The 22,592-nt window shown below is 36.6% G+C and overlaps 4 protein-coding genes across 13 annotated transcripts; 2 read left to right on the top strand and 2 right to left on the bottom strand.

Annotated features, from left to right (window-relative positions):
• Window positions 1–4,832: 4,832 nt before the first annotated feature.
• LOC140821222 (protein NRT1/ PTR FAMILY 8.1-like) lies at window positions 4,833–7,316 on the top strand. Its single transcript, XM_073181654.1, has 4 exons — window positions 4,833–4,938; window positions 5,039–5,256; window positions 5,606–6,159; window positions 6,430–7,316. Exons 1-4 carry the CDS (start codon window positions 4,833–4,835, stop codon window positions 7,262–7,264), a joined length of 1,713 nt encoding a protein of 570 aa, XP_073037755.1. The 3' UTR covers window positions 7,265–7,316.
• A 129-nt stretch (window positions 7,317–7,445) lies between these two features.
• Window positions 7,446–9,289, bottom strand: LOC140821223 (protein OCTOPUS-like). Its single transcript, XM_073181655.1, has one exon. The coding sequence runs from the start codon at window positions 9,232–9,234 to the stop codon at window positions 7,585–7,587; it is 1,650 nt and encodes a 549-aa protein (XP_073037756.1). The 5' UTR covers window positions 9,235–9,289; the 3' UTR covers window positions 7,446–7,584.
• Window positions 9,290–14,493: 5,204 nt separating this feature from the next.
• On the top strand, window positions 14,494–16,400 carry LOC140821219 (uncharacterized). Of its 3 annotated transcripts, none has more exons than XM_073181644.1 (3): window positions 14,494–14,728; window positions 14,847–14,987; window positions 15,185–15,938. In XM_073181644.1, the coding sequence occupies exons 1-3, from the start codon at window positions 14,540–14,542 to the stop codon at window positions 15,281–15,283; spliced, it is 429 nt and encodes a 142-aa protein (XP_073037745.1). In that variant the 5' UTR covers window positions 14,494–14,539; the 3' UTR covers window positions 15,284–15,938. The 3 variants fall into 3 exon arrangements, with proteins under 3 accessions (XP_073037745.1, XP_073037744.1, XP_073037742.1); XM_073181643.1 differs by having other exon boundaries at window positions 15,141–15,938; XM_073181641.1 differs by lacking the exon at window positions 15,185–15,938 and adding an exon at window positions 16,089–16,400 and having other exon boundaries at window positions 14,496–14,728.
• A 598-nt stretch (window positions 16,401–16,998) lies between these two features.
• LOC140821220 (serine/arginine-rich splicing factor SR45a-like) lies at window positions 16,999–19,750 on the bottom strand. Of its 8 annotated transcripts, none has more exons than XM_073181651.1 (8): window positions 19,668–19,750; window positions 19,102–19,124; window positions 18,938–19,006; window positions 18,713–18,824; window positions 18,457–18,606; window positions 18,181–18,293; window positions 17,966–18,029; window positions 16,999–17,862 (listed from the first exon to the last, which is right to left on the bottom strand). In XM_073181651.1, exons 2-8 carry the CDS (start codon window positions 19,122–19,124, stop codon window positions 17,491–17,493), a joined length of 903 nt encoding a protein of 300 aa, XP_073037752.1. In that variant the 5' UTR covers window positions 19,668–19,750; the 3' UTR covers window positions 16,999–17,490. The 8 variants fall into 8 exon arrangements, with proteins under 8 accessions (XP_073037752.1, XP_073037754.1, XP_073037746.1 ...); XM_073181653.1 differs by having other exon boundaries at window positions 17,969–18,029; XM_073181645.1 differs by having other exon boundaries at window positions 17,966–18,293.
• Between the last annotated feature and the right edge of the window lie 2,842 nt (window positions 19,751–22,592).

Raw genomic sequence — 22,592 nt, 5'->3', positions numbered from 1 at the left:
TGGCATATCATGGGTGAAGATTTCTTCCAGCAAGGTGTACAATGGTTGAACCAGGTAAATTTCCCAGCGAAGCTCAATGATACTATTATCACTCTCATCCCGAAGTGTGCAAACCCAGTTACTATGAAAGATCTTCGGCCAATTTCCCTATGTAATGTTATGTATAGGGTGCTTGCAAAGGTGTTGGCAAATTGATTAAAGCTGATATTGCCAAAGTTAATATCAGAGACACAAGCAGCTTTTGTTATGGAACGTTCAATCATCGACAATGTGATAATAGCTTTTGAGATTATCCATCACATGAAGTGAAAGCACCGAGGCAAACATGTGGATGTGGCACTGAAAATTGACATTAGTAAAGCATATGATCGCATTGATTGGGGTTTTCTGAAACTCATGATGATTAAGCTATGATTTGAGGATAAATGGGTGGATCTCATGATGCTTTGCGTTACAACAGTGCGATACCAAGTGAGGGTAAATGGAAATTTGATTGGACCAATAAATCCAAAACGAAGACTGCGCCAAGGATGCCCTCTATCACCCTATTTATTTATTATATATACACAAGGGCTATCAACTTTGATTGAGAAAGCTGAAGGCAGAGGCACATTTCATGGAGTTAAAATCTGTCGTCGGGCCCTGATAATATCTCATCTCTTTTTTGCCGATTACTCGTTTATATTTTTCAGGGCAACAAAAGAAGAATGCACAAAATTTAGGAAGATTATAACCATCTATGAGAGGGCTAGTGGGCAAGCCATAAATTTTGGAAAATCTGGAATATTTTTTAGCAAAAATATTGAGACCCGAGAACAGAATGAGCTATCTTCAATCCTTGGAGTGTCATAGCCGCTGGACACGGGACGCTATCTTGGTCTCCCATCATTGATCGATAGTAAGAAGAAAGTGGTCTTCAGTTACTTGCGAGATTGGCTCTGGAATCGTATACAAAATTGGCGGGGAAATGCCCTATCAAAAGCAGGTAAAGAAGTATTGTTGAAATCGGTGGCCCATGCTCTACCGGCTTACTGTATGAATGTCTTCTTGTTACCTACATCCCTTCTCGACGAGCTTCAAAAAATGATGAACTCCTTTTGGTGGGGAACAACATCCCAAAACTCGAGAGGAATACATTGGACGACTTGGAACAGAATCTGCAATCGAAAGGAAAGCGGAGGTCTTGGTTTTCGCAATCTCGAAGCCTATAATCTAGCCATGCTTGCTAAGCAAGGTTGGAAGCTTATTTCAGCCCCAAATACGTTATCATCAAGATTACTCAAAGCTAAATATTTTCCGAAAAAAGACTTCATGGAAACACTTAGGATCAAATCCTAGCTTCATATGGAGAAGTATTTGGTACTCAAAAGCGATCTTGGCTCGTGGGTTACGATGGAAAGTCGGAGATGGTCAGCATATACAAATCTGGACACACCAATGGCTAAGAGATTCCATAAACTTTTATATCCAAACACCGTATACGCATCAAGAGGAAGTGAAGTATGTGAAGGAGCTGCTGATCCCAGATACGAGGCAGTGGAACACGGGAAAACTCCACGAAATTTTTGCCCCACGAGATGTCCAGGAAATTATGAATATCCCGTTGAATCCTCTGGGGATCAACTGATGACCGTATATGGCACTTTAGCATAAATGGAAGCTATACAGTGAAGTCAGGGTACCGAATCATCATGGAAACCATTACCAACCATGAGCAGGAACATCGTCAGAATGGGGACTGGTCCAAGATATGGAATTTATCAACACCTCCGAAAATACGATCATTCCTATGGAGAGCAGCGCGTGACTTCCTACCTTGCCGCTTGAAAATTCAATGAAGGAATATACAGGTACCTTCCAGCTGTGTGATATGTGAATCGGGATTGGAAAACAATTGTCATATATTCATTGACTCCCATATGCAAAGGATTGTTGGAAAATTGCAAAGCTTGATCTCCTCGTGACGAATTGTGCAAGAGAAGCTATTTCATTCTTAAATTGTAAGTTTGAAAGTCTGACTAAATTTCCCAAGGCTGCACAACCAATTCTCTCGGCTACACTATGGAGCATATGGCGCTATCGAAATGAGAAATTATGGAGCGGTGTGTCTATACCTCCGCAAACCACTGTTGCACTCGACTATGATATGTTATGGAACTGGACTCAAGCACAAAAGAACTCTACAAAAACATAAGCCTCAAGCTCTCGTTGGGACGCGGATTATCGATGGATCCATCTGTGAAGTGCAATGTGGATGCAGCATTGTTTAACGAACATGAAGCTATGGGTTTCGGAGCTGTGGTGTGAGACTCGGCAGGGGAATTCATGGAGAGCAAAAAAAGTGTGAAATATGGTCTGTATGAAGTTAAAGAGGCCGAAGCATTTTCCCTTCTTGACGCTATCGCATGGACAACCTCTCTAGAACTCGATGACATAATATTTGAGACTGACTCACAAACAGTGGTAAATGCGATCACCTCAAAGACTGTTGACCACACAGAGTTTGGCTCAATTATCTCCGGTTGTTGTAAACTCCTCGATGCACATCTGTCAATCAAAATTCAACATGTTAGAAGACAAGCAAATATGGTGGTTGATTCTCTTGCTCGAGCGACCATATCTTATGCAAATCCTTTTATTACGTTTCACCCTCCAGATATATTATGTAATGTCATTTCCCACGATTGTAAGGACAACATTTGATAAATGGCATTCTCATTTCAAAAAATAAAATAAAATAAATCATGCATTTTTTCAAGATTTGAATTCAATTTGAAGAACCAGTGGCCTGATTTTCTCAATTTACTATAATTAAAGATTTGGTAAGTGTAATTAAATTTTATTTTCCATTAATTGTTTCACATCCGGTATTAATCTATAGAGTGAGTCTCATATGAGACCGTCTCACGGATCTTACTCTGTGAGACGAGTCAACCATACACATATTCACAATAAAAATAATATTCTTAGTATAAAAAGTAATACTACTTTTCAATGGATGACCCAAATAAGAGATCTTTCTTACAAATATGACCTGTGAGACCGTCTCACACAAGTTTTTGCCTACTCTATAAATATCCTTTGGACGGTCGCCAATCTGTAATTTTTTTAAAAATAATTTCAAACATATATACACTTTCTATAATTTCTATAATATTTATAAAATAGAAAACATAAAGAAAAAAAAAGATTGCCTGAAAATGACAATGGATCAATTATTTTTCAGTATATTTAATCAAGTACGAACTCATATACGTTTTCATTAATTAAATCAGTTAAAAATGAAACAATATGCTAAAAAAATATTATAAAATCTTGATATTTTTAGACAAAATGGTCTTCCATCTTTTAATGATTTCTTTTTTCTTCACTTTGCCGTGGAAGTTGAAATATTTTGAAATCTACTGGTAACAAATAATCAAAGGGGATTGTTGTAATTTTGACTTGTAGATTACGTTTCTCTTCTTTGTAATTGACTAATTGTGTGTATATATTATGGAATATCATTTTATTGATTTTATTTTCCTAAAATAACATTTGTTTTAAATATTTCGATCGAGGAAATAAATGTAATGTAATATAAATATAAAGGTTTTAGTGATACGATCCTCCATTCAAAGGCTCTCACGATTTCTTCGGTTAGAGTGTTCGCTTCGCCTCCTACGCACGAGGTTTCAAGGTTAGTATGATAGAAGTAAGATCTTATATTTTAATCTAAATAAATTATTTTAAAAATATATAATAAAATTTAAGACAAATTATAATCCCAAATATTTTAAAGAATGGGCCCCCAATTTATTATAAAATTGTATGATTATTATTGTCAAACATCGTAGTTTGGTGTAATTCCCTTGGCCAGCTTTCTCGCATGTTGTTGGCATTATTCATGGACGGCCGAATGTCTTAAAATTATTATTATTATTATTATTTTTTGAGAAATACAGTGTGTAATTTTTGTGAAATGTAATTTGAAGCAATCGACACGGCAGAGAGTGATAATAACATCAAATTGACGACTATTACGAAATTTTACAAGTGTTTACATTCATATATGTTTCATGAGAAAAATAAATTTCAAAGATTTACTCAGTGTATATTGAATGATAACATATTCGGTTCTATTGTCATAAAAAATGGTGTAGATGTGTTCCAGGTTTTTTTTTAACATATGTGTTAAATTTGCTTTATTTTTTATTGTGTGAACATTTAAACATTCAAAAATATGGATAAAAATAAATTAAAATTTTATTGGGATATGTTAGTTATAGAAATATTTTGAATTTAGTAAATATATTTTTGATATTTTTTTTAATTAAACAAAAGCAAAATATTTTTGTAATCTTATAATGTAATTACTCTTTGCCCCTCATGTATTATTATTGCATTATTTTTTAAAGAAGTTTGGATACATCAAAAGAACAGAAACAATCTATGAAATAGCTCTTTTGAATTCTTTTTTCCAAGAAATAAAATTGGAAAAAGTCAGAAATTAATTAACCTTGATGTATGCATTTTAGTAGTAAACAAAACATCTTATTCATTGACTAGTATTTTGTAATGTGGATAATAATTTCTTTAATGGCTAGAATATTTTATTTGATCACTTGAGATTTTATTTTCTGCTTAGAATATTTTATTTTAATACCTAATTTTTTTAATGATTATATATCATATCATATATTCATTCCGTCTCTACATCCATATTCGATTTATATATGTGATATTCATGCAAAAAACTCAACAAAATGTGATTAGAAAAAGCCAACACCACCTGATGTTTCTTGACATAAGCTCACATATTCTTCATATTCCCAGGCTTGACAGTAAGATCCATGGCCGAGGAAGAAAACTACACGAAAGACGGGACGTTAGACTACCGCAACAATCCTGCAAACAAGAAGAAAACAGGAACTTGGAGGGCCTGCCCCTTTATTCTTGGTACATATATGAACATTGTATCAACGTTTAGATTATTATATCGAGCAACTGTTGAATAAAAATGAGGAAAGCATATGATTCAATTCTATATGTTTCGCAGGAAACGAATGCTGTGAAAGACTAGCATACTATGGAATGAGTACTAACCTCATTGATTACTTCACAAATCAACTGGATCAACCAAGTGCTACAGCTTCCAAAAATCTGTCGAATTGGTCCGGAACTTGCTACATCACACCCCTGATCGGTGCATTTCTTGCTGACGCATATCTCGGACGATACTGGACTATAGCCAGTTTCTCCATCATCTATGTCATTGTAAGTTTCCCCCTCAGATTTTATGTTGCGATTCTGCCAAAACTCTACTAGAAAATTGTTGATAGGCTTGCAAGGTTAAGAGACTTTCCTAACCTACTAAGCTATTCTTTTAAGTTTAGGCTTGCCTCTTAGCTTATTGTTCAACATCAAGGTAACAGTATGCATGGTCAATGACTATCACTCACATACCCAATTTTGATAAGTTTATTCGTGTACTCAAATTAGTGTTGGATCAAGATGTATGAACCGAACGCCATTATTTGGTCGGCGTACGCTGGAAAGAGTGGGTCACCATAGACATTGTTGAATATATATTTAAAATGAAATGAAAGGTGTTTTGGTGATGTAGGGGATGACATTGTTGACTATATCAGCATCGGTGCCTGGCCTGAGGCCAACGTGCTACGAAAAAGACGTTTGCAGTGCTACAGGTTCTCAAACCGCTGCTTGTTTTGTTGCACTGTACTTGGTGGCATTAGGAACTGGTGGCATCAAGCCTTGTGTCTCCTCCTATGGAGCAGATCAATTTGATGATGCTGATGAATTTGAGAAAGTACACAAGGGTTCTTTCTTCAACTGGTTCTATTTTTCAATAAATATCGGCGCACTAATTGCCTCTTCTGTGGTGGTTTGGGTACAAGTGACCATCGGCTGGGGTTGGGGATTCGGGATTCCTGCCGTCGCAATGGCAATAGCCGTGTCATTTTTCTTCTTGGGAACTCGATTGTATCGGTATCAGAATGCTGGAGGCAGCCCTCTGACACGGCTTTGCCAGGTAGTCGTGGCTTCGTTGAGAAAATACCGGGTCCAGGTACCGGTTGACCGGGCTCTTTTATATGAGACTACTGATGCTGAGTCTGCTATTGTAGGCAGTCGGAAGCTTGACCACACAAATGAATTGAGGTATGTTTCTGAGACAAATCTTGTTCTATTAGCCTATCAACTTAAACACAATGTTTTGGAATATAATAGGTCAAAATGAAACTGTCAATACTTGAAACGTGCTTCACCAAACAGACTAGTTTCTTAAACTGGGACTGTTAGGCTAAAGTGAGCCCCGTTACAAACTAGTTTTGAGGGCACACATTGAAAAATTGGCCCCAAAGAAAATGCTCGAATGAAAAAAGAACCTAGACTAATTAAATTTCACTAACATAAAATCGGAATTCACAGTTTTTTTGACAAGGCAGCAGTGGAGACACAAACAGAACAAAACAAGGGGTCAATAAATCCATGGAGACTTTGCACTGTAACACAAGTTGAGGAACTCAAAGGTATTATACGATTGCTCCCCATATGGGCAACCGGTATTATCTTCAGCACAGTGTATGGACAAATGAGCAACTTATTCGTGTTACAAGGCGGGTACATGGATACTCGAGTAGGCCCATCGAACTTCAAAATTCCAGAAGCATCACTCTCCATATTCGACACTCTCAGTGTCATATTCTGGGTGCCAGTATACGACAGATATATCATTAAAATAACAAGAAGGTTCACTGGTCACAAAAATGGCCTCACGCAGTTGCAGCGCATGGGAGCTGGACTCTTCATATCAATCTTTTCCATGGTTTCAGCCGCAATTTTAGAGTACGTGAGGCTTGGTATTGTGAAAAGACATAACAGCTATGGCGTGAAAGAAGCACCAATATCAGTATTCTGGCAGGTGCCTCAGTACTTCATCATAGGCTGTGCTGAAGTGTTCACATACATCGGTCAGCTGGAATTTTTCTATGAGCAAGCTCCTGATTCAATGAGAAGTTTATGTGCGGCTCTGTCACTAATCACAACTGCTCTGGGTAACTACGTAAGCTCTGTACTGGTGACAATTGTCATGGATATTACTACAAGAAACGGGAAGCCTGGATGGATAGCAAAGAACCTGAATTATGGCCATCTTCATTACTTCTTCGGGATACTGGTGCTGCTGAGTGTGCTGAACTTGGGAGCGTTCATTGTCGTAGCAAAAAGATATACATATAAGAAGCCGGTGGGAACTCTCCGCTGATTACCTTAAAAAAAACTGTACCTCAAACTTACCATGTGGATACTTTCTGTTTGAACTGCAAGTAAATGCTTTTACATCTTTTGGTGATTTAACGTTCTAATACCACTGAGACCCTGGACATCTTACCCATCCGGGAAGAGATTTCAAGCAAAAAAAAATTTCGTAAAAAAAAAATGACAGATTCATAGAAACTTAAACTATCATATATAGAGAGACACATTACAAAAAACAGTTACACGGTTATCATAGTTCACAAATTGATAATCGTACAGAGAACAGTGTGTAATCTCCGTTAGTTTAAATGGAAAACATTCCCGGCATCATAATGGGAGTTCTGCAGTTTGAATTTCCCAAGAGTTCTGCAGTTTCAATTTCCCAAGCTTATTACTTCTCACGCTCTTCAATGGTGCCATGTAGAATGGGACAATCCCACTGTCAAGATCATTCAAGGTGTTCTTAGGACTGATATTTCCCTCCAGCATATACTTTTCCCTTCCGCTTAAGCCACATTTATCTGCACTATCAACACTTCTCCTGCCATAATTTGATCCTATGACCGCACATGAATTTCTTGAACCAACAACACTTCGACTACGGGGTAGGTTCCAATCTACTACTTTGCCAAGATCTCGGCCAGCCTCCTTCCCTTGCTTGTCCAGGGTGTCAACAGTTGGTGAGTTAGTACAATTTTGAGCAAAGGTTTCGAGCTTATCCTGACTACTGCTGTGCTTGAAACCGAGCACGTTGCAGACTTTGTGCCATCCAGCAGACATCTTGGGCTTCCCGTTTCTTGAAAGTGAACCAAATTTCTCCAAGCCATCATCTCTACTAGAATCTAAATGACAATCATTCAATTCCCTCGCTGTAATCACCAACTCAACATTTGCAGGTCCTTGATTGTCTGCATTGACAAATTTCTTTCCAACACTCCTCACTGAACTAGACCGATCAAAGCTACTTCGCCTCATAGAAGAAGAAGAATCCGAATTAGAATGTCCTGAACCCAAGCCCGAAACCCCGGAGCTACTCTCATCTTTAATGATAGAATGCATTGGCCCATCAACAGACAACCTATGATTCTCAAACCTATTATTCATATTACCCAAAATACCATTCTCGACAACAGAAAACATTGGAGCAAGTCCTGGGATGCTCCTCGCGATCATGTAGCCATCCCATGAAGCCCTTGTCTCGTACAAAGGAATCTGACCGGCATCCATGGAAAATCTTGGCTCTGTATCACAAGATTTTCTGCCCAGAAGATCCAAATGATGATCTACAGATTTTCGCCTGTCATCACACAAATTAGAATCACCCTCACCGACAATCATCTTGCCATTACCATTTTCGTTGATTATACTTTTGAGCTTCTTCATCTTATTATTTTGCCTCCAGTTTCGTAGTTTCTTACGAAAAACAGAAGCTGCCCCCCAAAGATTCCCAGAAATCTCTCTAAAATCTTTAGATTTTTTACTCTTGTTTCCAAATTCGAGATCTATGTATTCCTTCATAGTCTTGAATTCTCCTTCATCAAATTCTCCATCCACGTGAACATTTTGTTTGACCAATGCGTCACCAGAAACCCTAATCTCATCCTCATTTCTGTTCCCTATCACAGTGTAAGTGACACTCGAAGAAAGCCCTAAATTACTTGATTCGACTCTAGCCTCACACCTAGATCCACTGCTTTTCACATCATCGGCAATGAAGAGCCGAGAAAGCGATCCCCGACCCGAGACTACATCGCACGACCTGCGATGCGGCTCACCGCACCTAGCGACGGAATCTTCAGCGTGCGAAATGGAAACCGAGCGGCAACGCCTGAAGTCAGGTGAGCCTGGGGCATTGAGACTGGAGAGGCGTTCGCGGATGCAGGAAGCGCAGATCCCGGGTAGGGTTTCGTCCGGGTGGCGGCAACATGGGGAAAATCGGTTAGGAGCTCGAGCTTGGGAAACGGGTCGGAGAGTCATTGGATACTTCCCGTGCCCGTGGGGGAGCTCAGTGAGACAACAAGAGAATCAAAAGAATACCTTGAAAACTCACTATTATAAATCTATATAATACTTTTTATTCAATTTATTATATATATTTATGAGCGTTTGTGTATAAGTAAGAAGTTTATACATTTAATTTTTTTTATATGTGATTATTCAATATTTGGGTATTTAAAAGTGGCTTATATAATGATACTTATGAATAAATTATAAATTTACTAAAATATTTTTTTATGAGTTTTTATTAAATGAAATAAGATTACTTTCTAAATGAAAGAGACATTTTAGTTGGTGTTATAATATTTTACTTAAGATATCATTTCATTTGCATAACAAAATTAAAATTAAAAGGTTAAAATAATAAAATTTCCAAAGACAATTTTATTTTACATCCAAAATTATCCTTTTTCTCCCCTAAAAATTACATTTTTTTTTCCCATTAACGTTGATGCTAAAAAAATAAGATTTAATATCACTAACATGTGTAAACTATACCACTTACGCACCATTCTATTTAGAGCAGGTCTCTTGTGAGACGGTCTCACGAATTTTTATCTGTGAGACGGGTCAATCCTACCGATATTCACAATTAAAAATAATACTCTTAGCATAAAAAGTAATATTTTTTTATGAAAGAACCAAATAAAAGATCCGTCTCACAAAATACGACCCGTGAAACCGTCTCACACAAGTTTTTGCATTCTCTTATTCTCATTATTTTTCGTGGATAATCGATAATTAATAAATAGCCTAAAGATTCAACAAAAAGTATTGTCGAAGTGAACTGCTATATATAGTTTTGTAATCAACTTAATCCAAACTTTACAGGAAAAATATATTTTACATTTTATTCTCTCACATATCTATTGTAAGGTCTAAGAAATTTAGATTTATATAACCTGAATGCATGCAATTTAAGGTTTTTATTTAAATTGTGTGTTTAATGATTTTATGCATTTAATGCATAATTATTGCTTGCATTAGGATTTAAGTTGCTTTTCACGCTCGATCGAGGAACGAAGACCGGGAATATTCATGAAAAATATTTTTATTGAATTATTATTTTTAATTATTAATATGAGGTGCTTAAATCTGATTTTTTTTGAAAATGAATATTGGTTGGGTATTTTTACCCGTCGGATTATATTTTTAACTGTTACGCAAATTTTAACGATTTGAATGACTTTTTGAGGGCTCGGGTAATATTTTCAAAAACATATCAAAACGAAATATTTTTCGAGAGTGTTTTTGGGCTCGATGAGTTTATTTTTAAGCTTAATGGGCTCAAAACCCTTGTTAGCACTTAATTTTCATGTTAGGGCTCATTAGTGCTTAATTAACTATTTTAAAAAACCCCATTATGCAACCCTAAACCTACTCCATACTTAACAGTCGCCCACTCCACCTATCAGCAACCTCTCCACGTGAATTTTCAGCAGCAAGATACGGCTCCTTCATTTTTTTCCTCAAGAAAGTTCCTCCCCGCTCCTCCGGTGCTTCCCCGACGCGTTTTTTTTCAAGTTTTCTATCATAAAATCATCAAGGCACGCATGTATCTTCGTTTCTATTCATTCACGCCAATAATATGCAGAAATTTTTGTGTTTGTACAAAAAATTGTATGATGTACCTTGTGGTTCCGTTTTATACAAGATTGACATGAATCTTGCATACTTTTCTTGACTTGCTCAAGTTTTCATGTATGATTGCAAGGGGCTGCCGATTATTTTGTTGCTAAGGGGCATGTATGTTGTGGTTTTAGGTGACACGATGCTGGAGCCTAGGGTGTGTACGGTTTTAGGTGAAGGCCGAAGGTTGCTTTTATGCGGCTAGGGTTTTGGGTTGCCTTGGTGAAGGGTTAGGGTAGGCTCGGCTGAGGGGGGGGGGCTGAACCAGGCCAATGTGTTGTCTAGGAGGATCCAACCGAGGTCTAGGGGAGGTCCATACCCAGCTGGTCTCGAATGGAAGAGAGGTCCCTATGCTAGGAGCCGGTTGTGGTGCGTAGGTAGCTCGGGAGTGCATTTTTGGTGTTCGGGTGGTGCGCGTTCATGGGGCTGATGGCTGTGCTTAGGTCGGTCTAGGAGAATCTTAAGGTGGGCTAGGAAGTGCTGGCCCAAGGCTAGTCCAAGCCGGTAGGGCATAGAGTCAAAGGGTTGCACGTTCGGTGGACTAGGATTGAAGTTCGAGTGACCCTGGAAAATTCCTGCAACTTTCAAGCTTGTTCGTGAGTCATATGTAGGCTGGAATAATTGGTTTTTAGGCTGGTGATGTTGGTTTAAGTTGTATTTCGAGTTGGGAAAAGTTTGGGATTCGGGTTAAAACCGGGACTGCTGTCCAAGTTTTACAATAAATCGTTTAAGTTTTGAAACGAGCTCGAGTTTACGTCTAATAAATACTTTTAATATGTTTTGGGATGTTTTAAGGAGTTTGGTAAGCTTCGGGTCGAAATATAGAGGTCCATGGGTAAAATGATCATTTTGGATTTCGAGAGGCAAAATTGTCATTTTACAACCGAGTCGAGATTTTAGTCCTGGCAGCGCCCTGAGTACAAATTTATCATGTTTTTAAATTTCATGTATCACGTGTCTGATTTTATGATTTTTATGAAATTATGAAAATACGTTGCATGCTTGGTTTTTAGGAAAATTGCTTATATGCGTGATTTTTGTTAAGTGATGAAAACGATGATGTTTTTGAAGGATGGGATTTGGTTGTGACTGACGATATATGTAAACAATGATGATGAAGCCTAGGCCCAGTGGATGGGTAATACTGTCGCTGAGGTCTTACAGCCACCGGATACCACAATTATATGTAGATGGATCCATCGAGTAGAACTGATACGATTAGAGCTGATACGAAAGTCACAACTAAAAAATTGAATTCAATTAAAGTAAATGCTTATGTATATGATGTTACGATGAGCTGTTTTGACTCGATATGATTACTCATGACATGTTTACGTTTATGCTTTTGAGTTCATGAAATGTATGTTGATATCCGTATATTTCACTGTTGCATGTTGGGTATATGTTTTTATTATTATCGGTACAGGTGTGTTGAGTCTTTAGGATCACTAGGCGTGTGTGATGCAGGTGAGCATTTTGAGGAGGAGACTGGAGGTGACGAACTCTGAGTAGCCAGTGCTGGATGTGCGCACACGACCAGAGGACAACACTTTTTCGCACATTACGATTTTATGAGTTTTTAGTAGACACGATCAGTTTTATACGTTTTTATGATATGTTGTTGAATTACATGGTTTTACTAGTTTTATTTTATTAATACATGATTGAGTGGCGAGTTGGAAATTTTTAAACTGCAACATTTTATCTGTTATTTGATCGCGGTTATTTTAAAAAAATGTGTATTTCTCATCAGTGTTGCATGTATGCAAGATTTGAAATTTCGAAATTTAAGTTACAAAAAATTTAAAAAAAATTGACAGTATATTTAAGTAGTAGATGTTTCAGTTGGTATCAGAGCAAGGTTCTTGGATAGGCTTGTGCCACTGCTAGCTTCTGCAGCTCAGTCTTCACGCCTCAAGTCTGTAAGCTTTTATGTTTTAAATGTTTTAAATTATTTAGTACCATCACCTCCATGATTACGTGATTTATGATTCTCACTACATGTTCAAATGCTTTCACGATTTAAGGATTTATTGTTTTAGAAAATAGATTGAATTTATTCAAATATTACTCCTCCCAGACGCACCAAAAGTGCAGATCGTCGGGATGATGTTCCTGGAGGCGGCAGAGGCCCTCCACCGCCATCGCCGCCGACGGATGCAACTACCCGTGTACTGGATGGTATGGCTAGGCTTTTGGAGCAGATGCAGCAGGCTCCCCGACCTCAGACTGATATATATGAGCAGTTTATGCGGCTCAACTCGAAGGAGTTCGGGGGCACCATTGATCCATTCCTGGCAGAGGGTTGGATTCGATCCCTGGAGCTACACTTTCAGTACCTAGATATGAGGGATGGCGACTGAGTCAGGTGCACCATATATATGTTGAGAGACATGGGATCAGTGCAAGGAGGCGTTCTATGGTAAGTAATTCCCAACTGATGTCAGGGGCCACCTGACGAGGGAGTTCATGAGTCTCCGATAGAGGGACTCGACTGTGGTGGAGTTCATCCGCAAGTTTGACAGGGGCTGGCATTTTGTGTCCCTCATCGCTAGAGATGTCGCCTAGAAGCTGAGGCATTTGATGGATGGGTTGAGGCCGACTCTGCCCCGAGACGTGATGCTGATGAGGCCGGCTAGTTATGATTAGGCGAATGGCTGCGCTTTTCAGGCTGGACAGGCCTTGAGGGACATTGATTTTGAGATGCATCGGAAGCGGCATCAGGCCCTGTCCAGCTCCCAGCTGCAGAAAAGACATTTTACAGGGCCACCGAGGCAGCAGGGGCAGCAGAAACCCCAAGGACAGGTTATTTCTAAAGTTCCAGGCAATACTTTTTTAAAAATATTTAAGGAGCACAAAATTTAAGTGGAAAAACATATAGACAACAAATTTATCTTCAACAACGTATATATTTGAACGTCCTCACGTAAAAAAAAAAATATTACTATTGCTAATTTTCTTGTTATTTATATACAATATTAAGCTACTAAAACTAATCAATATTGATGATTATGAAATCATTAACACAATTAAATTATATATGAAGATGCATTATTTAGTTATAACTTCTCAAAATTTATTATGTTTAAACAAAACACTACATTAATTTTTTGGCAAAAATTTGCGTGAGATGGTCTCACGGGTCGTATTATGTGAGACGGATCTCTTATTTGGGTAATCCATGAAAAAGTATTACTTTTTATGCTATAAGTATTACTTTTTATTGTGAATATCGGTAGGATTGACCCGTCTCACAAATAAATATTCGTAAGACCGTCTCACAAAATACCTGCTCTAAATTTCTTATTTGTGACGAATTGCTCATTCAAACAATTACATTTGTCTTGGATAATTGGTTTAAATTTTTTTTTATTATAATTATAATTGATCTGGTATGTTATTGTATTTTATGAATTTTACTTAAAAAATATCATTCTTATTTACTCCACACGTGCTTTTATAGAGTGTACGTATATATATATATATATATATATATATATATATATATATATATATATATATATATATATATATATATATATATATATATATATATATATATATATATATATATATATATATATATTTGGGTCAAAAGAGTGAATAAAATTTATGACCACTCAGGGAGAATGGCATTGGTTGGTGTTGACTAAAAATGGAGGAGAAGGTGGAAGAATTTCTGAGGAGAAAGGCAGATGGCGAAGGAGCCGATCTCACCTTTCCTCCTCACCGGCCCCACCACGAATCGAGCTTCTTCGAGTATTTCATCCTTAGAGGCGTCAAATTCCACTCTCTCCAACACGATTCCTTCTCTTGTTCTTTCCAAGTCCCCCCTCGCCTCACTGTATGTAAAAATTGGTGGTTGAGCTTCAGAGAATCGGACTTGTTATTGGTTTATTTTCTATTGTTAGCTAAAGTAATGACACATAGTATGTGGGATCAAGGTTTTTATTCTTGTGCAGGATGAAAATGGGAACTTGGCTGTGGGTGCTATATCAGCTTTAGTAGATGAAATCGGGGCTGCGGCTATTCATCGGGAGGGTCTGGCCATGGATGTATCGGTGGACATGTCCATCTCTTATCTCTCCCCTGCTAAGGTCCATGTAAGCGCTCTTGTTCCAATCTTCTGCTTTTCAGATTATTAATAAATATTGCTGTTTTTGTTATGCATGTTCGTTGTGGACATAGATTAAATCTTAATGTTGGATTTGCTTTCTCAATGAGGGATTATGACTCTAGATTGCACATACCACTAGGCCAAGAGATCCTCGACTGTTTTCCTGGAATTTTACTTATTAAGGTGTGGAGATGCCAACTATGGAGCTACCTTTTTGTGGAGTGTGTGGATTGGTTGGAACACCTTAAAGGTGTGAATCGTATGTCGAAAGAGGAGTTTTGAATCCCATCTGAAATATTGTGCAATAATCATTTATATTTGTTTGTTCAGCCACAAGCAGATATGCTAGTTCTGTTGCACTTGCCTCATTCTTTTTTCTTTATGTATAAACTCTTACATGTTATATATTCACAAAACATAATTTCATCCTGCCCTTTATTTTTTTCGAGCCTTAAGGTCTTAATTTACCTGGTATAAAACCAATGGCTTGCTTTGCTGCTGATTTATACCGGCACACAGATTGTTCATTTTTTAACTTCACGATTTTTACGCAATTCAATTTTTGTATATAACAAAACCTAAGTGTGGGAACTCTACCCCTTTGCAGTCAGATTGTTATCTATTTGTTACTGGTTTTGCCACGTTTCTTAACTTTGTTTCCCCGTTCTTTATTAAGGAAAAGACAAGACTTTGTTATGTCCATTTAAGTGATTTATAAGTGGGTAGATTGGAATTTTGAAGTAACGTGTATTTTTGTTTTCTTGGAGTTAGGATGCATGTGAACTGCAAATCAGTTGTCAACAAAGCTCATTATTTCACATTTGATATCCCTTCCTTCAAATACTTTTGACCGTAAATATATGTCTTCCATTTTCAACTTTGAACATGTAAAAAGAAACAATCTAGGATCAGCCACCTGTGTGTCAATTGTGAGCTGTGAAGATCATGTTCGATAACTCTCTTTTGCTCTTCTGTTTTGTATATTCAGTTGAGTTCTATCTCAAGTCCACTTCCCAGTGGTTTTCGTTTGAATAAATAAATGACAACAAAGCTCATGTTACTATTTCTATCCATGACTGATCTACAGGATGAATTGGACATTGTGGCGAGGTTTTTAGGTAATCGAGGCAGTTATTATGGGACAAGTGTTGTGATACGGAACAAATTAACAGGGGAGGTTGTGGCTGAAGGCCGGCATTCTTTGTATAGGAAACCTGCAAGCAAAATCTAATAATGCTCAAGAACACTGCTGGCCTGGAACTGGTAATAATAGCTGTAGCCTAAATTAGTGTAAACTCTCTTCTTGTAAACTATTCATTTACACATGCTTACGCATGTATGAGGTCGTGTGTATTTTTTTTTTATATTCCTATGTTTGTAGGGATGGAGCATTCGATTAGTCGGGGATTTCCTAAAACCGAATCGAACCAATATTTTTTTTTTTAGAATCGAAACCCATACCGAATTTGTGAAAACCCAATGAACCAAACATTTTTTTAAAAAAAAAAAAAAAAAACAAGAGTTCGGCCTGCAACAAAAATATATAATTTGAATATTATTTTGGCTTGTAAAAAAATTTCTTTTTTTTTTTAAAATCGATTATCTGTTTTTAAAAATAAAAAATTGAAATGATTTAATCGATATTTTTAATGGATTTTCAAATTGACAGAAACCAAAATTTCAAATTAATTCATCTATTAATTTAGTTTAACCGAGTCAATCGAGTTAAAGGATAATAACCCGAATTAATGCTCACCGTAAAAACTGAAAAACCCGAATTAACGCTCACCAAGTATGTACATAGCATGAGTCTGATGGAATGAGTTGATACCAACAATTCTGAGACACCTACAGATATCAACAATATACATGTTCTTGTCGACTGGATTTAATTTATAGAAATTTTTTGGTGGAATGGCAAACACGAAGGATGAAAGATATATATTTCTTGTCGATTGGATTTAATTTATAGAAATTTTTTGGTTGAATGTCAAACATGAAATATGAAAAGGTCCACGCCTTATGTATTTATTCATATCCACGCATTATGTATTTATTACACGTGAGAAGTATAAATCACACAAGACCTGGCATAACATAGGAACGCAGGGCACAACAAACTTAAACTAGGGAAACCTGACGCAACAAATCTTTGTAGCTTAGACAGTATTTCACGAGTCACAAGCTCATCCTAAACGAAAGCTCAAAGCATACCTATGAATTGCAGAGCAACATCTTAACAGATGCCATGACACGATGAAATCGAAAGACTAGAAATGACAAACTTTACTCAGATTGAGAGGTTGAATCGGCACTAGGACTCCTAGAATGTCTTCGTGAAGACCGGCTGTCACCATGGGAAACACTTCGACAGTAGCTCCTTCTATAGTACTTCGGAGACGGACTGCGCCTGGGTGATATGCTGCATGAGTAACTTCTCCTCGAGCGCCTGGGCGAGATGCTGCGTGAGTAACTTCTTTCATATCTCCTTAGCACTGGTGAAATGCTTCGAGAACGAGACCGGAACCGACTTTTTCTGTATTTGTAAACATCAGGAGTCTCCGGTGAAGAACGGCGATGCCTTCGGTAGTAGCACTCATCAGGTGAATAATACCTGTGATAGGTAGGAGAGTAGGAATGATCTCGCCTTCTAACAGGAGACCTGCTGTAGGATGGAGAACGTGATCGGGAATAAGACCTTCCACGCCTGTGATGAGAATATGACCTACGTCGATTGGATGGACTGTAGTAACGGTGTCGACGATTATAACAAGGAGAGTATGACCTGCTGCTACCCCTCTCTCTTTCAGATGAATAGCACGGAGAAACACTTCTCGAATAGGTAGGAGATCGGCGACGTGCTGGATAACATAACACAAGATTAGGAAGAACTGAATGCAAGAAAATTATCAACCACAAAAATCTCCCAACAAAAATATTATAATAAATAACAGCCAAACATACCACGAACAGTTCTCGGCCCGAGATATCTTCCAGGCGTAGGTGTCCGACCTCTCCGCCTTCTAGCCTGCACAAAAACACGCACACAAACCATGATACAGACTCCCTGATAATGATCAACTATGTTTCCTAATTGATAAATGACTAGCAAATACAGAAAAGGGAAATGCATGAATCTGAAAATTAATATAAGGGACAAAATAACAGCAAGATTATACTGCAAAAAGAAAGATATGCAGGGCATACAACCCTCGGAATAACAGTCTGATATTTGCTCGTTGTATTCGATTCGATTTGTTAGTTTGGAGAAGAGCTGCTGCACACAGCTACCCTGTTATGAACAAAACTTAACCAAAAGAAACAAAGAGTTTTCAAATACAATATCCATCTAAATACAAACAACACGGAAATGGATCCAATTATCCATTGCAATAGCAACTAAGATCATATATACGAATGTTGCAGAGAAGAAAATGTGCAGAAAAAACTGTTACCTTCTCCACGGAAATTACCCTGCCTTGAAGCACCGAGCGGTCCAAGTACTTAACACATCGATCAGCATCCCCCACAGTAGACATCGTCACAAAACCAAATCCACGAGATTCCTGTGTCCAAGGATCAACTACAAGACGGACATCCTCCACCTAACAGGAGATGTCAAGATCAGTTCAAAAAGGCTGACAATTTCCCAAGAACATAAAGATATTCCATACACCAACAGGATGGAAGATATGCAGAAAAAATATGTACCTTTCCCTCAGTTGAAAAGTGCTTCTCAAGGTCCCTCCGTGAGACCCGAGTTGACAGTCCTGTCACATACAAATTATTTCCAGGATTTTCAGCATCACTGGAGTCACGGCTCCTGCAGTCAAATGACAAGAGACATCTGTAGTTCAATTACACGAGTACAATTCTGTTCTAGACATATCTGCCAAGTTAAAATCTAGGAAGCCCATGACAAAAGATCACCCTGACCTGCTCCTTGATGGAGATCGGGAGATCGATCTACTGTAGCGCTTATAAGGGGAAGGAGAAAGAGAATACCTGCACAGGATTTATGACAAATGGGATAAAATATGGCATCAAACCACTACTTATAACACCAAAATAAAACAAGGAATACAAAAAAAAAACCGCACCTTGACCTTCTGGAGTAAGACATCTGCACGGAAAGACATCAAACCATGGATCAATAGAAAGCATTGTAACTAAGAAATACAGATGCTGAGATTCAAGAGAAACAAGAATAATAATAAATTGAAGGAAGGATGGATTAAAGGAGGGAGATGGAGAGAGGCGAAAATATGACATCCTCTCCGGATACAGATAAACTAAAGAGAATTCGCTATAAAACCTGGCAGTGAACAAAACAAAAGGAAAGGTCCGTATTTTCCTTCCCTACCCAATACTATGCAACATGGGAATGGCAAATATGTATTCATTCAAACACAAAAACCCGAGAAAAAAACCCATCAATCCGAGACAAACATCGTTAACAAATAATGCAGATTCCAAGGATCATAATTCAATCCCACAAATTCCACTGTCAACGGTAAATTACATACGAAGTTAAGTATCAAACCATAAAATACACGTTTTGATGTGATAAAACGATACCTTACACCATATAAATTGTTCTGGTTTCGAATTGAGAAACAAAATCCAGATACCATCACTTAGATTAGGTTTCAATTGAGAAACTCACCGTGCGAGGCGATTAAGAACACTTTTAATCCGCCAGATTCTCTATTCTATGGATGTGTCTCGAAGAAAGATATTTTCGCAATTATATATATATATATATATTTATATATATATTTATATATATATATATACACGGATAGAAGTTTCTGGACGAGCTGACGTGTAAAGTCGGCATTCTCTTCATAATTTAAGATTTATCACAAGAACAAAGGCCCTCTCGCCAATTTATATCAGACCCCGATGGTTTATTTCATACACAGCGGTTAAAAATCTACGAACCGGGTTGGAGCATAACTCGGACACGGCATGTGGTCCATAGAGGTCGGTTAATTGAATCAATGGATTTGACTTGGAATCGTGATTGTATTGTAACCGATTAAAAGGTCCGGTTATTATTTTAGGGTCGAAATAGACGGGTTGACAATATTTAATTAATTTTTTTTATATTAAACGGACGACTACAATCAACGGATCAAGTAGCAGCTGAAGATCAACGACCACGATCATGTGGATCACCTGTCACAATGACATGACTATAGTGCAACGATCGACTTGGATCCGGACAGACCAGTAGACCATTGATTTTCTTTTAAATTTTACGAATTCAATCTTATAAATTACCCTCACCTCTTACATTTTTCCCACACAATTATCTCTTAATTCTCAATCATTAATCCACAATTCATATTTTATTTCTCCGTGATCAAAATATCAATTGTCGATTACTGTCAGTTGTTCATTTATTTTCCTAATTACTTCAATTTTATTTTTATATAAATGACCGGTTTAAGTCAGAGTGGTAAGGGCAAGAGAAAGAGCATCATACCCGAGTTTCATGATCACGATTTTCTTTCATTCAATGTTGACGCATATGATCATGATATTTCCAATGAAGGAGCAACATCAAGAACAAGAGACTGTCCAACAAACACATCATCATCCAAATCAATTAAATATGAGCAATCCGATGGAACTTGAGTGTGCCTCACCACGTATTTAATATTTTCACCAAACATTTCGAAAATGTGACGCTTCCCTCCAGTGATTTGTGAACTAAATTCAAATATCCTCCGAAAGTTTACAAATGACAACAGAAAGGTGGTTATAGAACTTAACGACACATCGAGAAAAGATCATTGGGTGGAAATTGTATTGACAGTTCTCAAATATACGCATGCTTGTGTCAAACAGGTAACGATTCTAAGCTATTTAAATATTTTGAATCTAAATTTAGAGAAGAAACAACTAGTTTTTTGTAATTGAACAATTTTTTTTTAGTTTTTGTGATAAATTATCTTTTGAAAACTGGCTTTCAACAAGTGCAGATATTTCTAATAAACATATTATACGAAAGAACACACTCTTAAAAAAATTAGTTGTTGAAAGAAAAAATGATTTAAAGAATTTTCTAGTTTATAGTTGGACAAGAATATAATATAAACATTAATTAAAAAGTATTGCTAATATACAATTTTGGATAGTTAAGTGTAGCGATGATGAATATGTGAGAGATACTGACATTTACACCTTACAAAGATATTAATTCTAATGTTTCACGGTAGTCCAATTAAATTGAATTTTATATTGAATTAAAATCTGACAAAAAATTAATATATTACATTTATATTTAAGCATTATTTACTCCATTATTTATTTGAGATAATCCAATTATCTGTTTAAGATAATTAAAATTATAGTTTAAATTTAAAAAAAATTATGCATAAGCTCTTCTTAATTTCTCTTAAACATAAAAAAATTTCAGCTTCTCTCTCTCACATCGATGCATTTCATTTTTTTAGTAGGTTTTTATGATATGGTCTCGAAGATCTTTATCCATGATACGGGTCAACCTTGCTCATATTTATAATAATAAATAATATTTTTTTACATAGAAAGTAATACTTTTAATGAGTAACTAAATAGGAGACATGCCCCATAAAATCGACTCGTGAGACCGTCTCAGAGTTGCTTTTGTGCATGTTTTTTAGGAACTTATATTTACCCACTCCAACTATAAACGTGCCAATTGAAGTTCCCGCACTGATACATTCTAGGAGAATGAGCATAATTTCATGACCGGTGTCCAAATTGAGTGCGATCAACGTCATATGAAAGTAAAGACATAAATCTATATCTTTCATGTTGACAATTTTTGCTAATTTGAAGTGTAAAATATAGTTTCAGACAAAAGAAATAGCGCACATGTGCATCATTTCATCTGAAACTTCGAAAAATAAATAACGAAATAAAGTTCTATTGTTCGAATCTACCTCAAAACGTTGTTGAAACTCAAAACAAATTATATATTCAGAATATTCATGTTGAAAGCGTTTTTTTGAGGTAATTTTCTCTTGTATTTAACATTTTTATTTACTAAATTGCTGGAATAATATGTATTTGAATTCGAAATCAATATATGTGATAGAATAGCCGAAGAGAAACTAACTTTCAAAGTCGGAATAGAATTATGTTATGATTTCAATTTTATATAAATTTTCAAAGTTTTAAAACAATTCCGTTACTTGAAAATTTTATTGTAAATGAATAGATGTATATTAATGATTGTAAAAATAAGTTATTAGGATTTATAATGTGATATAATTGTCCTAATAATGTAAAGGTTAAATTGAATAGCGTAGAACAAATTAATATATTTAAATACGTTATTAGAATTGCATTTGAATGAATGAATTGTTTGAAATGAATATTTTGATTATGTAGATTGATTTTCTGTATTGAAATCCTAATTTTGAATAGAGCTACAGTAAACTGGGAACAAAGATGTTTCTTGTGATTGAGTAACATACGACATGTATCTGTGTCATATGATATATGATTGATTGATTTGACTGAAAATATATTTATCTATATGCCTTATTTGTTGAGTTATGATCCTTGGATACTTTTTTTTTTTTTTTATCATTGT

Source organism: Primulina eburnea, unplaced genomic scaffold (genome assembly GCF_022965805.1).
Source record: "Primulina eburnea isolate SZY01 unplaced genomic scaffold, ASM2296580v1 ctg462_ERROPOS2638552, whole genome shotgun sequence".
Lineage (NCBI taxonomy): Eukaryota > Viridiplantae > Streptophyta > Magnoliopsida > Lamiales > Gesneriaceae > Primulina > Primulina eburnea.
Note: the sequence above shows the minus strand (reverse complement) of the source record. Positions and strands in the feature narration are given on the sequence as shown.

What these genes read in the sequence shown, in the direction of transcription:
- LOC140821223 (XM_073181655.1), bottom strand. Translation starts at nt 9,234, where the DNA reads ATGACTCTCCGACCCGTTTCCCAAGCTCGAGCTCCTAACCGATTTTCC.
- LOC140821220 (XM_073181645.1), bottom strand. Translation starts at nt 19,124, where the DNA reads ATGTCTTACTCCAGAAGGTCAAG. An exon ending in CGATCTCCATCAAGGAGCAG is followed by an intron (nt 18,825 to 18,937) that starts GTCAGGGTGATC and finishes ATTTGACTGCAG; the next exon opens with GAGCCGTGACTCCAGTGATG. An exon ending in GGGTAATTTCCGTGGAGAAG is followed by an intron (nt 18,294 to 18,456) that starts GTAACAGTTTTT and finishes TGTTCATAACAG; the next exon opens with GGTAGCTGTGTGCAGCAGCT.
- LOC140821219 (XM_073181641.1), top strand. Translation starts at nt 14,540, where the DNA reads ATGGAGGAGAAGGTGGAAGAATTTCTGAGGAGAAAGGCAGATGGCGAA. An exon ending in AAGTCCCCCCTCGCCTCACT is followed by an intron (nt 14,729 to 14,846) that starts GTATGTAAAAAT and finishes ATTCTTGTGCAG; the next exon opens with GATGAAAATGGGAACTTGGC. An exon ending in TCTCCCCTGCTAAGGTCCAT is followed by an intron (nt 14,988 to 16,088) that starts GTAAGCGCTCTT and finishes ACTGATCTACAG; the next exon opens with GATGAATTGGACATTGTGGC.
- LOC140821222 (XM_073181654.1), top strand. Translation starts at nt 4,833, where the DNA reads ATGGCCGAGGAAGAAAACTACACGAAAGACGGGACGTTAGACTACCGC. An exon ending in GGCCTGCCCCTTTATTCTTG is followed by an intron (nt 4,939 to 5,038) that starts GTACATATATGA and finishes TATGTTTCGCAG; the next exon opens with GAAACGAATGCTGTGAAAGA. An exon ending in TCTCCATCATCTATGTCATT is followed by an intron (nt 5,257 to 5,605) that starts GTAAGTTTCCCC and finishes TTGGTGATGTAG; the next exon opens with GGGATGACATTGTTGACTAT.